Consider the following 12795-nt stretch of genomic DNA (forward strand, 5'->3'; position numbering starts at 1 on the left):
TTTGTTACTTGTGCTTTATTACGAGAAACAAAGATGAATTCACAATATTACACGGGAACAAATGTGGGGACACTTGGGGGTGGGAGAGCTGCCGACTCGTCATCTGGTGGTCTCACAGCGGCCAGGCAGTTTGGAAGAGGACCCAGAGCACCACATGTTCTCTGCAGGGGGGTGACATATGGGGACATTACATTAGGTACAAACGCACAATCAAAAAATACAACATATCGAGAAAATATGATGCAGTTGTTTTACTTGACCATTTTGCAATAGAACTGTGTGATATGGGCATTTTATATACACCAATAATATCACTCCCGATATATTTATTTTGGTTTAAAACTGAATGAAGCAACTGGTAAATTTCTGTGATCTTTTATTTGATTTTCCTCACACAAAAGTACTAATTTTATATAGACCACACAATTCAATTCAATATTCTAATAAGTACCATGTAACGTGCGATGGACGGCGCTCTCAATAGCCAAATGCGAGGCCGCCATATTGCTCCTCCCAATAAATGTTTATCGGCATACGATTCTATAAATTTACAGTATCCAAATTCGAGAAAATATTTGACCGAAATAGCATAATTTGTTTTTTTTTCTTTTTAATTTATTAAACAGAACTTAAGGCATTTTACACCTGCCTTCAATACATATATAAATTATATGCATCTCATACACTCGTATTAGAAAACAATCAGTGTGACCAAGAAAATAGGTCAAACAGTTGATAAATCGGCGAGCAATGATACATGGTGAACTTGTGCACGCTGTCTGTTGTAAGGAGGACTTCCCAAGAATGAAAAAAAAAGAAAGAAAAAGTTTTGACCAAATTTTGGCGTCGACAACTGAGCAGGTTATTTCAACAAAGCACATTCGCCATTTTCATTTCCGTTACAAAAACTCAATTTACGATTAGTTTTGAAAGATTGTTTGGAAGTGTTTCCCTAACCCCAACAGATTGCTGACCAGCAGGAAAAAATAAAGTTTGAAACGGTGGTAAAAGAGCGAGCCGTTCTCATTGAAGCAAAGAAACGCATTGTGACGTGATGTGCTCGAACCTCAAACGCTCTTTTACCTCAAATGTGCGAATCCTACAAGAAGCAAAACGTCATGTGAGAAAGGGCAACAAACGCCAAAAAGTTGCTCGTGTGCTCACCTACCGAGTTGACAGAAGACCACGCATATGGTCGCAGAAAAATAAACAAACCTGTACCACGCGAGCTGCAGTCGGACGTGACGTCAGCCCACCATTCAAATTCTTCCGCTTGTTGCACACTAGCGCCGCCTGCTGGCCTGTCATCAGGACTGCAAAAGTGTCTCACCTTTATAACATATCCCACAAGCACGCGGGTCGCCATATATAGACCCTTCCTGTGTGACGTCCCGTTAAAGCGCCCCCTTGCGGTGAAGGGAGAGCGTCAATGCGAGTGTATTAGAAAACAATCAGTGTGACCAAGAAAACAGGTCAAACAGTTGACAAATCGGCGAGCAATGATACATGGTGAACTTGTGCACGCTGTCTGTTGTAAGAAGGACTTACCAAGAATGAAAAAAGATGTTTTGACCAATTTTGGCGTCGACAACTGAGCAGGTTATTTCAACGAAGCACATTCACCATTTTCATTTCCGTTACAAAAACTCAATGTACGATTAGTTTTGAAAGATTGTTTGGAAGTGTTTCCCTAAACCCAACAGATTGCTGGCCAGCAAGAAAAAATAAAGTTTGAAACGGTGGTAAAACAGCGAGCCGTTCTCATTGAAGCAAAGAAACGCATTGTGACGTGATGTGCTCGAACCTCAAACGCTCTTTTCCCTCAAATGTGCAAATCCTACAAGAAGCAAAACGTCATGTGAGAAAGGGCAACAAACGCCAAAAAGTTGCTCGTTGCTCGCCTACCGAGCTGACAGAAGACCACGCATATGGTCGCAGAAAAAACAAACAAACCTGCATCAAGCGAGCTGCAGTCGGACGTGACGTCAGCACACCATTCAAATTTTTCCGCTTGTTGCACACTAGCGCCGCCTGCTGGCTTGTCATCAGGACTGCAAAAGTGTCTCATCTTTATTTAAAAAAAACCCAAACATATCCCACAAGCACGCGGGTCGCCATCTATAGATCCTTCCTGTGTGACGTCCCGTTAAAGCGCCCCCTTGCGGTGAAGGGAGAGCGTCAATGCGAGTGTATTAGAAAACAATCAGTGTGACGAAGAAAACAGGTCAAACAGTTGACAAATCGGCGAGCAATGATACATGGTGAACTTGTGCACGCTGTCTGTTGTAAGGAGGACGTACCAAGAATGGAAAAAGATGTTTTGACCAAATTGTGATATCGACAACTGAGCAGGTTATTTCAACAAAGCCCATTCGCCACTTTCATTTCCGTGACAAAAACTCAATTCACTATTAGTTTTGAAAGATTGTTTGGAAGTGTTTCCCTAACGCCAACAGATTGCTGGCCAGCAGAAAAAATAAAATAAAGTTTGAACCGGTGGTAAAACAGCGAGCCGTTCTCAAGGAAGCAAAGAAACGCATTGTGACGTGATGTGCTCAAACGTCAAACGCGCTTTTCCCTCAAATGTGCAAATCCTACAAGAAGCAAAACGTCATGTGAGAAAGGGCAACAAACGCCAAAAAGTTGCTCGTTGCTCGCCTACCGAGCTGACAGAAGACCACGCATATGGTCGCAGAAAAAACAAACAAACCTGCATCAAGCGAGCTGCAGTCGGACGTGACGTCAGCCCACCATTCAAATTTTTCCGCTTGTTGCACACTAGCGCCGCCCGCTGTCTGTTGTAAGGAGGACTTACCAAGAATGAAACAAAGTTTTGACCAAATTTTGGCATCGACAACTGAGCAGGTTATTTCAACAAATCACATTTACATTGGTGCCAAATGGCCTTTCCTTACCTCCAATCTCTTTCTCTCTCTCTCTCTCCGCCCCAACCACAAGTTTTAATCGACATAAACCCAGAGCAGCCCGATGCCTCGCAGCACATTCAAGTACAAAGTTACAACAAATATATATTTTCATATTAATTAAATAGCAGAATAGTAAGAGGGACCCACTTTTTTTGGACTTTCCATCAGCGTGCAGTGTCCGTCTCTTTCGTCCTTGTTTTGCTCCTGCACGAACGTCTTTGTTTTTTTTGTTTTGTTTTGTTTTACTTTGCCGTTCCCCCTTTCAGGCACGACTGCAACATCGTGGCTTCACTTGTTGATCTCGTTATTTTTAGGCATCTTGCAACTTCTTCAGCTCGTGCTGTGTGTGGTTTGTGCAAAACAAAACCAAACCAAAACAAAACAAAAAACGTTCAATGTCCACACTTGAGAGATAAATGTTTGTTCATTCCGTCTTTCAATATATGCAACCGCAAAAGCGAAAACGTGCAACTTTGCAGCTCTCTCGACTTGGTGAAAGAATGAAAACATTTGACTGAAAGACGAAAGCATGAATGTTTTCTTCTTCTTTTAGCAACCGTGGCGTCTCAGTGCTGACGCCAGCACAGACAGCACCACCTGGTGGATGAAAAGATGCTGTGGAGACAGAATGTCTTAGATTTCATGGAAATAAAGTGCTGTACACACGCTTGGAATGGAGATTTTACACTGCTTGTAAACAAACTATACTTAAAATGCTTTATTTGCAAAAATTCATTGCGTCATAACAACCAAAACTCAGCCAAGAACATCACGATTATCTTTGTGTTTGTCGTGTACCAACCTTCAGATTCTGTACTTGGACAATGCTTGACCAAAAAGTACAAACACAACAATAAAAAAACTAGATAAAAAAATATTAATAAATGTGTAAATAAATACAAAAATAAATAATCAAATTCATTTTTTCATTCATTTACTTCACGCTTTTGGCGTCGACAGCCGAGCAGGTTATTTCACCAAAGCACATTCGCCACTTTCATTTTCGTTTCAAAAATTTATTTTTACTAGTTGTTTTGAAAGATAATTGGAAGTGTTTCCCTAACTCAATCGAATTACCCGAAGATGTACAAACAAACCAACAAACAAACAAATATGTACACATTATGAAACTCAACGTAATTTTTATTTTTTATTTTTTCTTCAGACAACCACGTACTTTGCCTTAATGTGAATTGAACGTTCTCGCTTACCGTACGTATAGGAAGCAGAAGCAAGCCTTCAATCAATCGCAGTCCTGTCGTTCGAGTGAGTATTTTAAACTGCCCTTTATATGTATATGACTAATACACGACCTAGAAGGCTCTTGATAACATTTGAGCTTGTTTATTGTTACTCGCAAGGTCATTGGAAGCTCGCTTGCTAATATGTCAACAAAGCCGGGTGGCTAGGCAGCTAGCACGCCTACAAGTAGCACTCAGCTGTCAATCAAAAGTCAATCAAGGAAAACGCTTGACTTGATTCTTGTTTTCTTCTCCAAACAGAAGCTGACGGCCACAATGAAAATAGAGTAATGGCTTCACATGCTACAAATTGCTACATCTCGTCACCAACATCTTCTACAAAAGGTAACACATGCCTATTTTGCTCCTGTTTTGTTCTTGTGCCGCTGGTGGAGAGTCGCTCAAAACATTCTCACTCTTTGGGTCATTTGATATTCGTTTGAAAACAGATAATAGAAATAGAAAAACGAGTCATATTATTTCATTTTCGTTTTAAAATAGAAACACCAAATTTGAAATACAGCTCGTTATTCTCGTTTGGTTGTCTGGAACGAGAAAGGAAAGCCTAGTAACAGTTTAATTATCAATTTTTACTTCAACAACGTAAAAAGGAGACAGCACGAGGGACAAATCGAAAAAAAAACGACTTGTATTTTTGTTTTTGGATCTCGAAGTTGTCACCCCGAGCATTTCTCATACTGGCCAGGAGATGGCGACATTGACATCTTAAAACAAAAAACAAAAAAAAACAACAAGCCCAATATCGATTCTATGTGACCATCTCCAGACAAAATTAGACAAACTACACATGTAGACATAATTACCGGTACCCGTCTTTTAATGCGATAATAATAATAATAATAATTTAAAAAACGACATACATCAGACATCTCATATTTTTAAATGTCATTTTATTACAAATATTTTTAATGTCTTATATTTTTTTTTAATATTCTTAAATGTCTATTTTTAAAAATATGTTTAAATGTCTTATATTTTATAAAAATAATTTTAAATGTCTTGTATTTTTTATATTTTTAAATATCTTGTATTTTTTTAAATATATTTTTAAATGTCTTGTATTTTTTTAATATTTATAAATGTCTTATTTTTTAAAAATATTTTTAAATGTCTCTTGTAGTTAATTTTTTTTAAATGTATCTTAAATTTTTACAAATATTTTTAAATGTCTTATATATTTTAAAAGTATTTTTAAATCTCTCTCACTCACTCACTAAAACAGTAATGAGACTTCTCCTTACCCGTTCCAGACAGCCAAACGAGAAAATCAAGCTGTATTTCAATCTATTTTAAAACGAAAATCAAATAACGACTCAACTTATTTTTAATATTTGTTTTTAAAGATATATCCACAGACCAAAACACACTGACTGTACACCTGCACAAGCTCCTCATAATATGAATACTGCTAATAATTTCTTAACATTTGTTTAAAAAAAAAAGTTTTTTTTTTTTTAAGATGACCTGTCATAAAGAATGAGAAAAACTGTTTAAAGATTGAAAAAATATATATATTTATTGAAATAGTTCGACTAAGCCCAACATTGGAGTATGGAGTGTCGCCATATGAGAGGTGTCTCTCATTTTGGGTTATCAATTTGGATGTAGCTTTTATTTTGCTGCTGTATGGAGACGACTCCTTTGGAATTTTCAAAGGCCATTCCGAGCACAATTTCAAACCATCGTCGTCAATGATGAATTGTTTGTCTTTTTTTTTTTTTTTTTTCTTAAAGTCCACTGACTGTTTAAATATTGATACGGCTTGAATATCAAGTATTGTCAAATTTATAGTGCAACCTCTCAAAACGAAAACAGCAAAAGTTATTCTGATTTATAAGAGTGGAGATCAACATTGATTTACTAATTACAAACCTATATATTGTTACTGTCATAGTTCTTTAAAAAAAAATAAAAAAATCCATAAAACTATTTTCACATAAACCTTATTGAGAAAGGCAGTAATGGGACTTGTGGAACAAATTGCTAACAGTGTAGATTGAGAAAAAAATACTGTTGTGATTTTCATAGACTTAATGAAGGTTTTTGAAAGGTTTTTAAAAATCTTGTTTTTGCACTTTGTTTATTAAAATAAGTTTCGATTGAAATGTGCTAAAAAGCAGTTTTTTTGTTGTTGTTTTTTTTCTTCTTCAACCCGTAGGTACTGCCTAAACAATGTTACTTTCTTTTGGGGATATTTTTTTTAATTTTTTTATTTTTTCAAAAAAATAGTTTTACAGTAATCATAATCCGTTTATTGTGCATGGTAAACTTTCAACTAATATTGAAATAATGAAATGTAAAGTTTTTTTTTTTCTATCCAATTAATTGCCCTGCAAAATAATCGACAGATTAATCAATTATTGCTGTTAGTTGCAGCCATAATTAAGATTTTTATATTTAGCATGTATTTTTTTTTCTATTGCAATATAAAATCTGAATATGTAAAGTTTACATTTTCTGAGCTTGAAATCTTGTTGAAGCGATTCCTTGTGGAAGGGAAGACTTTCATCTGACGCACAAAAAAACAAGAAAAAAACTGATCAGTTAGTGGACAAAAGTGAAACTCTTGAATCAAAAACATTATGAAGATAAATATAACAATTGATTCTGAGAAGAAAAAGCGAAGTGTACCATAATTATTCAATAAATCATTTAAATTAATAGATAAATAAATACAAGTGATTTGAAGAATGTGATATTCAAGTTGGTATGTTTTTTTTTTTTTAAATACTCTTAAGACGCAAACTGTATTGTCAAGGTAAAACTGTTTTTAAAAACATTTTCATATTTTTGAGATGGAAAATATCTTTTCAAGATCATTTTCCATTTTTGAGAGTCATATTGCCCGAATCAAGTAATCTTTTTCCACGGGAAGGTGAAGGACTGATGAAGGAGCAGTTTGTTGCCTGTTTGATGTCTAATTTGAACTCATTTTGCCATATTGACGATATCCGATTCTGATCATTATGTGGCCATTGTGAAAAGTGTTGACAATGTGACTCACCGCTTTGTTTTTTTGTCTGGATGATTGACAGCCTCGGGGGACCTTTCAGCAGCCGACAGACTGGACGGACGGACGGATGGACGGCAACCTGCATTTGGACACATGATGATTGTAAGTACGCAGTGTTGTGATTTTGTAATGGAAAAAGGACAAGAAAAATAAAAAATAAAAAAAAATAAAAAGGATAGGCTTAACAAAGGAGCACCTTTATCAATCTTTTCTAATTTTTGTAATGGACAGAAATAAAATAAAAAAATAAAAATAAAAAAAAGGAAACTTAACAAAGGAACACCTTTATCAATCTTTTCTAATTTTTGTAATGGACAAAAATAAAATAAATAAATTTAAAAAAAAAGGATAGACTTAACAAAGGAGCAACTTTATCAGTCTTTTCTAATTTTTGTAATGGACAAAAATAAAATAAATAAATAATAATTAAAAAAAAAAAGGATAAACTTAACAAAGGAGCACCTTTATCAATCTTTTCTAATTTTTGTAATGGACAAATATAAAATAAATAAATAATAATTAAAAAAAAAAGGATAAACTTAACAAAGGAGCACCTTTATCAATCTTTTCTAATTTTTGTAATGGACAAAAATAAAATAAATAAATAATAATAAAAAAAAAAAGGATAAACTTAACAAAGGAGCACCTTTATCAGTCTTTTCAAATTTTTGTAATGGACAAATATAAAATAAATAAATAATAATTAAAAAAAAAAGGATAAACTTAACAAAGGAGCACCTTTATCAGTCTTTTCAAATTTTTGTAATGGACAAAGGACAAAAAAAAAAAAAAGAATAGACTTAACAAAGGAGCAACTTTATCAGTCTTTTCTAATTTTTGTAATGGACAAAAATAAAATAAATAAATAATAATTAAAAAAAAAAGGATAAACTTAACAAAGGAGCACCTTTATCAATCTTTTCTAATTTTTGTAATGGACAAATATAAAATAAATAAAAAAAAATTAAAAAAGGAAACTTAACAAAGGAGCACCTTTATCAATCTTTTCTAATTTTTGTAATGGACAAAGGACAAAAAAAAAAAAAAAGCACTTCACAAAGGAGCAACTTTATCAATCTTTTCTGATTTTTGTAATGGACAAAAATAAAATAAATAAAAAAAAAAAAAAGGAAACTTAACAAAGGAACACCTTTATCAATCTTTTCTAATTTTTGTAATGGACAAAAATAAAATAAATAAATAAATAAATAAAAAAGGATAAACTTAACAAAGGAGCACCTTTATCAATCTTTTCTAATTTTTGTAATGGACAAAAATAAAATAAAAATAAAAAATAAAAAAAAAGGAAACTTAACAAAGGAACACCTTTATCAATCTTTTCTAATTTTTGTAATTGACAAAAAAAAAAAAAAAAAAAAAAAAGGAAACTTAACAAAGGAACACCTTTATCAATCTTTTCTAATTTTTGTAATGGCCAAAAATAAAATAAATAAATAAAAAAAAAAAAAAAGGAAACTTAACAAAGGAACACCTTTATCAATCTTTTCTAATTTTTGTAATGGACAAAAATAAAATAAATAAAAAAAAAAAAAAAAAAAAGGATACACTTAACAAAGGAACACCTTTATCAATCTTTTCTAATTTTTGTAATGAAAAAAAAAAAAAAAAAAAAGGAAACTTAACAACAGAGCACCTTTATCAATCTTTTCTAATTTTTGTAATGAAAAAAAAAAAAAAAAAAAAAAAAAGCACTTAACAAAGTAGCACCTTTATCAATCTTTTCAATTTTTTTGTAATGGACAAAGGAAAAAAAAAACATACAAAAAAACATGTTGACACACCTGCGATGCCTCGTTAGCCCCTACGAAGAGTTTTTGCCTTGACAATAAACTCTTCTGTCAGTCTTCCAAAGGCTTCTCCATGACTTTTTGAGCACCTGTTAGCTCCGCCATTTTCTACCTTGTTTTTTTAAATGAACTTGTGATTTGAAAACCTGTCCAGAGGTGTGTGAGGATGTTGCAAAGTACACGGCACTTACGTTTGATTGCCAGTGCGAGATGTCGGTTGGTGTGCTCACGTGGTGTCCGTGTGGCATTGGAAGGAAGTGACGTCACATGTGAGCTCCTTCAGCTGAGTCGGTCCCACACAAAAGCGCCTCAAAGGCTTTCAAATTGTCATGTCAAGCTTTTGTGTTCAATAAATGCTTCAACTTGAACGGGCGTCTTTGTGTTTTATCAGACAAATGTGCCCTCGGCGCATTTGAAGCCTTTGCTGTGTAGTGGCAAACAAACGATTGAGTCTGACAGCAGTTTACCACTCTGTCGTCTCATATTCCTCCTCCTGTTGCTCTCCAAATTGTCAAATTTGAGCCACTTTGGCTGACGTGAACACAAAAAGTCTCGTGTTCATTGGAGTAACTGATGTGAAACTCTTACCTCAACACTTCAAAATGGCTTCCAGAAGCTCTCTGCTGCTTTGACTACCTCTAACTCCGCCCAGTTTTGGCTCCACCAATCACGAAGCAGCTCAAATTTGCATAACCACGCCCACCCCAAACTGACCAATCACAGTGTTCGATTTTGCAAAAACGGGCTTACTTTTGCAATTCTGACCAATCACGTCGCTTTAAAATTTTATAACCACACCCACTTACACCAACCAATCACAGCTCTTCTAGTTTGCATAGCCACACCCACTTATTAACCAATCATAGCCTTTTATCCTCATTGCTCCGCCCACTTCCAGAACTATTAGCCAATCACAAACCAGTATTCCGGCCTCATCCTGCCCAATTTGAGGGGAAAAAAAAAAAATTCCAGGAAAAAAAAAAAAAATCCCCCCAAAAAAAAAATCCCAAAAAAAACAAAAAAAGAAATCCAAAAAAGAATTTAAAAGTTTTTTTTTTTTTGTTTATATATTTTTTTTATGTTATGTTTTTTTTTTTTAAGTTAGATTTTTTTTTATGTTGTGTTTGTGATGTTTTGGGAAACAAATCAAGAATTAAAGTGTTCTTTTGTAATCAAGCTTTATTTTTTCTTTTGCAGAGTCAATCACAAAGCAAACAAAAACAAAAGTTACATGTTGGATGATCTTGTGGTCAACAGGTCAGCCAGGAAGAAGAACATGGACCTAAAAAAAAAAATAAGTCTGCTCCTCACTGCATGTGGTCAAGTGGCTGGCCAGGAAGAAGAACGTGGACCTAAGACGTCAAAAAAAAAAAAAAAAAAAGTGAGTCACAAAGTTAAGTCAACTTCTAGTGCAGAAAAAAAAAAAAAGTTTAGCATGAAAAACCTACCAAGACGAGTTTTCTGTAACTTGTTTCCACACCACTGCATTTTCAGGAAGCTCATCACCTTCCTTGCTGCCTAAAGAGGAAAAAAAAGGCAAGTTGATCAAGGTTGGCCTGATTGTGCAATCAAGAGTGTTAACATCTGCCATGTACCTTGTGGATGCAAAATCAGCAAGAAAAGCAAAAGTTGTTGGCTCGTCGTTGAACTTTGGCCATCAGCAGGTACCCCGTCGTCCTCCACACTGGACACATCAAATTCAAATGAGACAATTGAAAGCTGAAATCAAATTTTTTCTCTTACCAGCTGAGGACACCAACTCCAATCAGTCTGATTTCTTTCATCTTGGAGCATCCAGCAGCTTCATCTGCACCACAACATACAAGGTGGACACCATGGCAAACAGACAATCACTTTTTTTTTTTTTTTTTAATAATTAACCTCTTGTTGAAGCAGCACGCCGAACATGCTGGCACACCTGTGAAGAGGACGGACAAACCTGCACAACACAAGCGAGGGACCAGGCAACATGCTCATTTATTTTCTTTATTTAAAACTAAAACGTTGAAAATGGAGGCAGCTTGGAGCACCACCTGCAAGGAGTCGTCTTGATTGCAGAAACTCCGACGGGCCCCACTTGGACTGGAAGGTGCGCTGCATGCAGAGTCAAAGAGAACGCAGGCGAGTGCACTTTGAAATGTTTAATTGGCAAATTTGTTTGGAGTTTACGTTGACACTCATGTTGGACACAAGTTGATCATGTCTGATGGACTGCACCATCTAGAATTTTGAAAAAAAAATGTGTTAATCAAGTTAAATCTTTGCAACAGGTCCAAACCTTGATGAAGATGACTTTGACCTGCACAGGAGGAGCCATGTTGCGTCTATCAGGCTCTTCACCACCACCTGGTGGACAACAGCAGGAAGAACATGCAAGAGGGTAAAGTACCTTGTTAACCAGGCTTCCCCAATTCTGGGCCTTTTGGGCCTGAGTCCTGTACGATTTACATTTTTCTGTACATCACACCTGACTCTTAAATATCAGAATCAGCTGTTGTGCAGAAAAAAAGTAAAACCTGCAAGACTCTGGCCCTGAAGGACCAGAATTGGAAGAGGGTCCTGACTGCAGTTTCTCATTGCCAATTTGGTGAAACATTAAATGGAAAAAGAAAATGTTCACTTGTTGCCAGTCTTGTTCCACAGCTCTTTGAAGCGCCGTCCATCTCATCCAGATCTCCTGTGCCGAGCTCGTTATGCCTGAAGTGATACAAGAGGTTCAATCACATGCTGAAATAAACGTGTCAAACATTCGGGCTCTTGTGAACGTGTGTTTCACCAGTGAAGGGCAGCACTGGACGCCTCTTCCACGACGACGTGCAGCTGCTGGCCTGAAAGATACGACAACGTTTGTGTAAGCATTTTAACTTTCGCAACAGTCGGCCTTACAAGCTAGTTTAGCTTAGTTGAAAGTCTCATGAAGCCACGCCTCAAACGACAGCAAGTCGGCCATTTTAGAGCCTGTAGACAGAAATAAGAAACACAACCTAAAACTTTGATTTTGTCTGTTTTAATAGATATATTTAATAAAAACTTACATTCTGCCATTTTTTGCAGTCAATCTGGCCGTTGTGTTTTAGATGCGAGCCTGTGGACAGAAAGGAGACATTTAGAAACACTTGATGCAAACTGGTTTGTTTGTGAGTCCACGTTGAAACGCACAGCAAGTCGGCCATTTTAGGCTCAATTTGAAGATTTCCACCTGTAGACAAACAATTACACAATTAACACGCATGCATATAAATCTGCTTGATTCAGTCCGCGTAATTGTTAAATTTTGGTCTACTTACCTTCCGGAAAACGTCACTTGCTTTTCGTCGCGATTCTGGAAAAAAAATGTGACAATAAAGGCGTTTTGGTGCAGTTTAACCTCATGGAACCATTTTTTTAGTAGCAACGCTGGCACAAACGTGTTTGCAAGATGCAAGCACGCCAAAAGTGCTACATTGCGTTAAAAGTTAACAAGAGTAGCGAATTTAAAGTTATTAAAAGCGCGAACACTAACCTGGTCAAAGTGTTGTAAGATCTTGTGGAAATTCGTGCGGAGCAGCAGGAAGACGAGGACGACGCGATGCTGTCTGAGGTGAGAAAGAATGAACGTCGCGTTTCTTCCGCCTTAAATAGGTTTCCGGTGATGACGTCACTATATATAAAAAAAAAAAAAAAAGTTCGCTATTTAACATAGAAACAAACACAAATCGCAGTTTCCTGCATTGAATAAGCAAGAGAGAAACATTCAAAGTGCTTCATAGAAAGACGCGTCCACCGCGTCCGGGGCTTGAACCCGG

At 35.9% G+C, this 12795-nt stretch overlaps 1 protein-coding gene and 2 long non-coding RNA genes across 6 annotated transcripts in view; 1 reads left to right on the plus strand and 2 right to left on the minus strand.

Annotated features, from left to right (window-relative positions):
• Positions 1–9622, minus strand: LOC144006939 (uncharacterized). 3 transcript variants are annotated; one of them, XR_013279996.1, is made up of 4 exons: positions 9202–9622; positions 7194–7281; positions 3075–3542; positions 1–161 (listed from the first exon to the last, which is right to left on the minus strand). It is a non-coding gene; the product is annotated as an uncharacterized LOC144006939 (long non-coding RNA). The 3 variants fall into 3 exon arrangements; XR_013279997.1 differs by lacking the exon at positions 3075–3542 and having other exon boundaries at positions 1–1330; XR_013279998.1 differs by lacking the exons at positions 1–161; positions 3075–3542 and adding an exon at positions 5324–6698.
• On the plus strand, positions 4089–11760 carry LOC144006937 (uncharacterized). 2 transcript variants are annotated; one of them, XR_013279992.1, is made up of 9 exons: positions 4089–4193; positions 4430–4513; positions 7225–7304; positions 10268–10391; positions 10505–10674; positions 10757–10836; positions 10907–11131; positions 11281–11390; positions 11641–11760. It is a non-coding gene; the product is annotated as an uncharacterized LOC144006937 (long non-coding RNA). The 2 variants fall into 2 exon arrangements; XR_013279991.1 differs by having other exon boundaries at positions 11281–11760.
• LOC144006930 (uncharacterized) overlaps positions 10170–12795 on the minus strand; it is a 7627-nt gene continuing 5001 nt past the window's right edge. The window contains exons 4-15 of the mRNA XM_077506056.1: positions 12513–12650; positions 12046–12332; positions 11787–11968; positions 11631–11707; positions 11310–11356; positions 11180–11230; positions 11044–11104; positions 10892–10949; positions 10754–10817; positions 10606–10694; positions 10459–10528; positions 10170–10362 (exon numbers count right to left, since the gene is read on the minus strand). Coding sequence (XP_077362182.1) covers positions 10814–10817; positions 10892–10949; positions 11044–11104; positions 11180–11230; positions 11310–11356; positions 11631–11707; positions 11787–11869 — 381 coding nt within the window. The 5' untranslated portion in view covers positions 11870–11968; positions 12046–12332; positions 12513–12650 and the 3' untranslated portion in view covers positions 10170–10362; positions 10459–10528; positions 10606–10694; positions 10754–10813. The remainder of the gene's footprint in view (positions 10363–10458; positions 10529–10605; positions 10695–10753; positions 10818–10891; positions 10950–11043; positions 11105–11179; positions 11231–11309; positions 11357–11630; positions 11708–11786; positions 11969–12045; positions 12333–12512; positions 12651–12795) is intronic.

The sequence above is a fragment of the Festucalex cinctus genome, chromosome 19 (assembly GCF_051991245.1).
Source record: "Festucalex cinctus isolate MCC-2025b chromosome 19, RoL_Fcin_1.0, whole genome shotgun sequence".
Taxonomy (NCBI): Eukaryota; Metazoa; Chordata; class Actinopteri; order Syngnathiformes; family Syngnathidae; genus Festucalex; species Festucalex cinctus.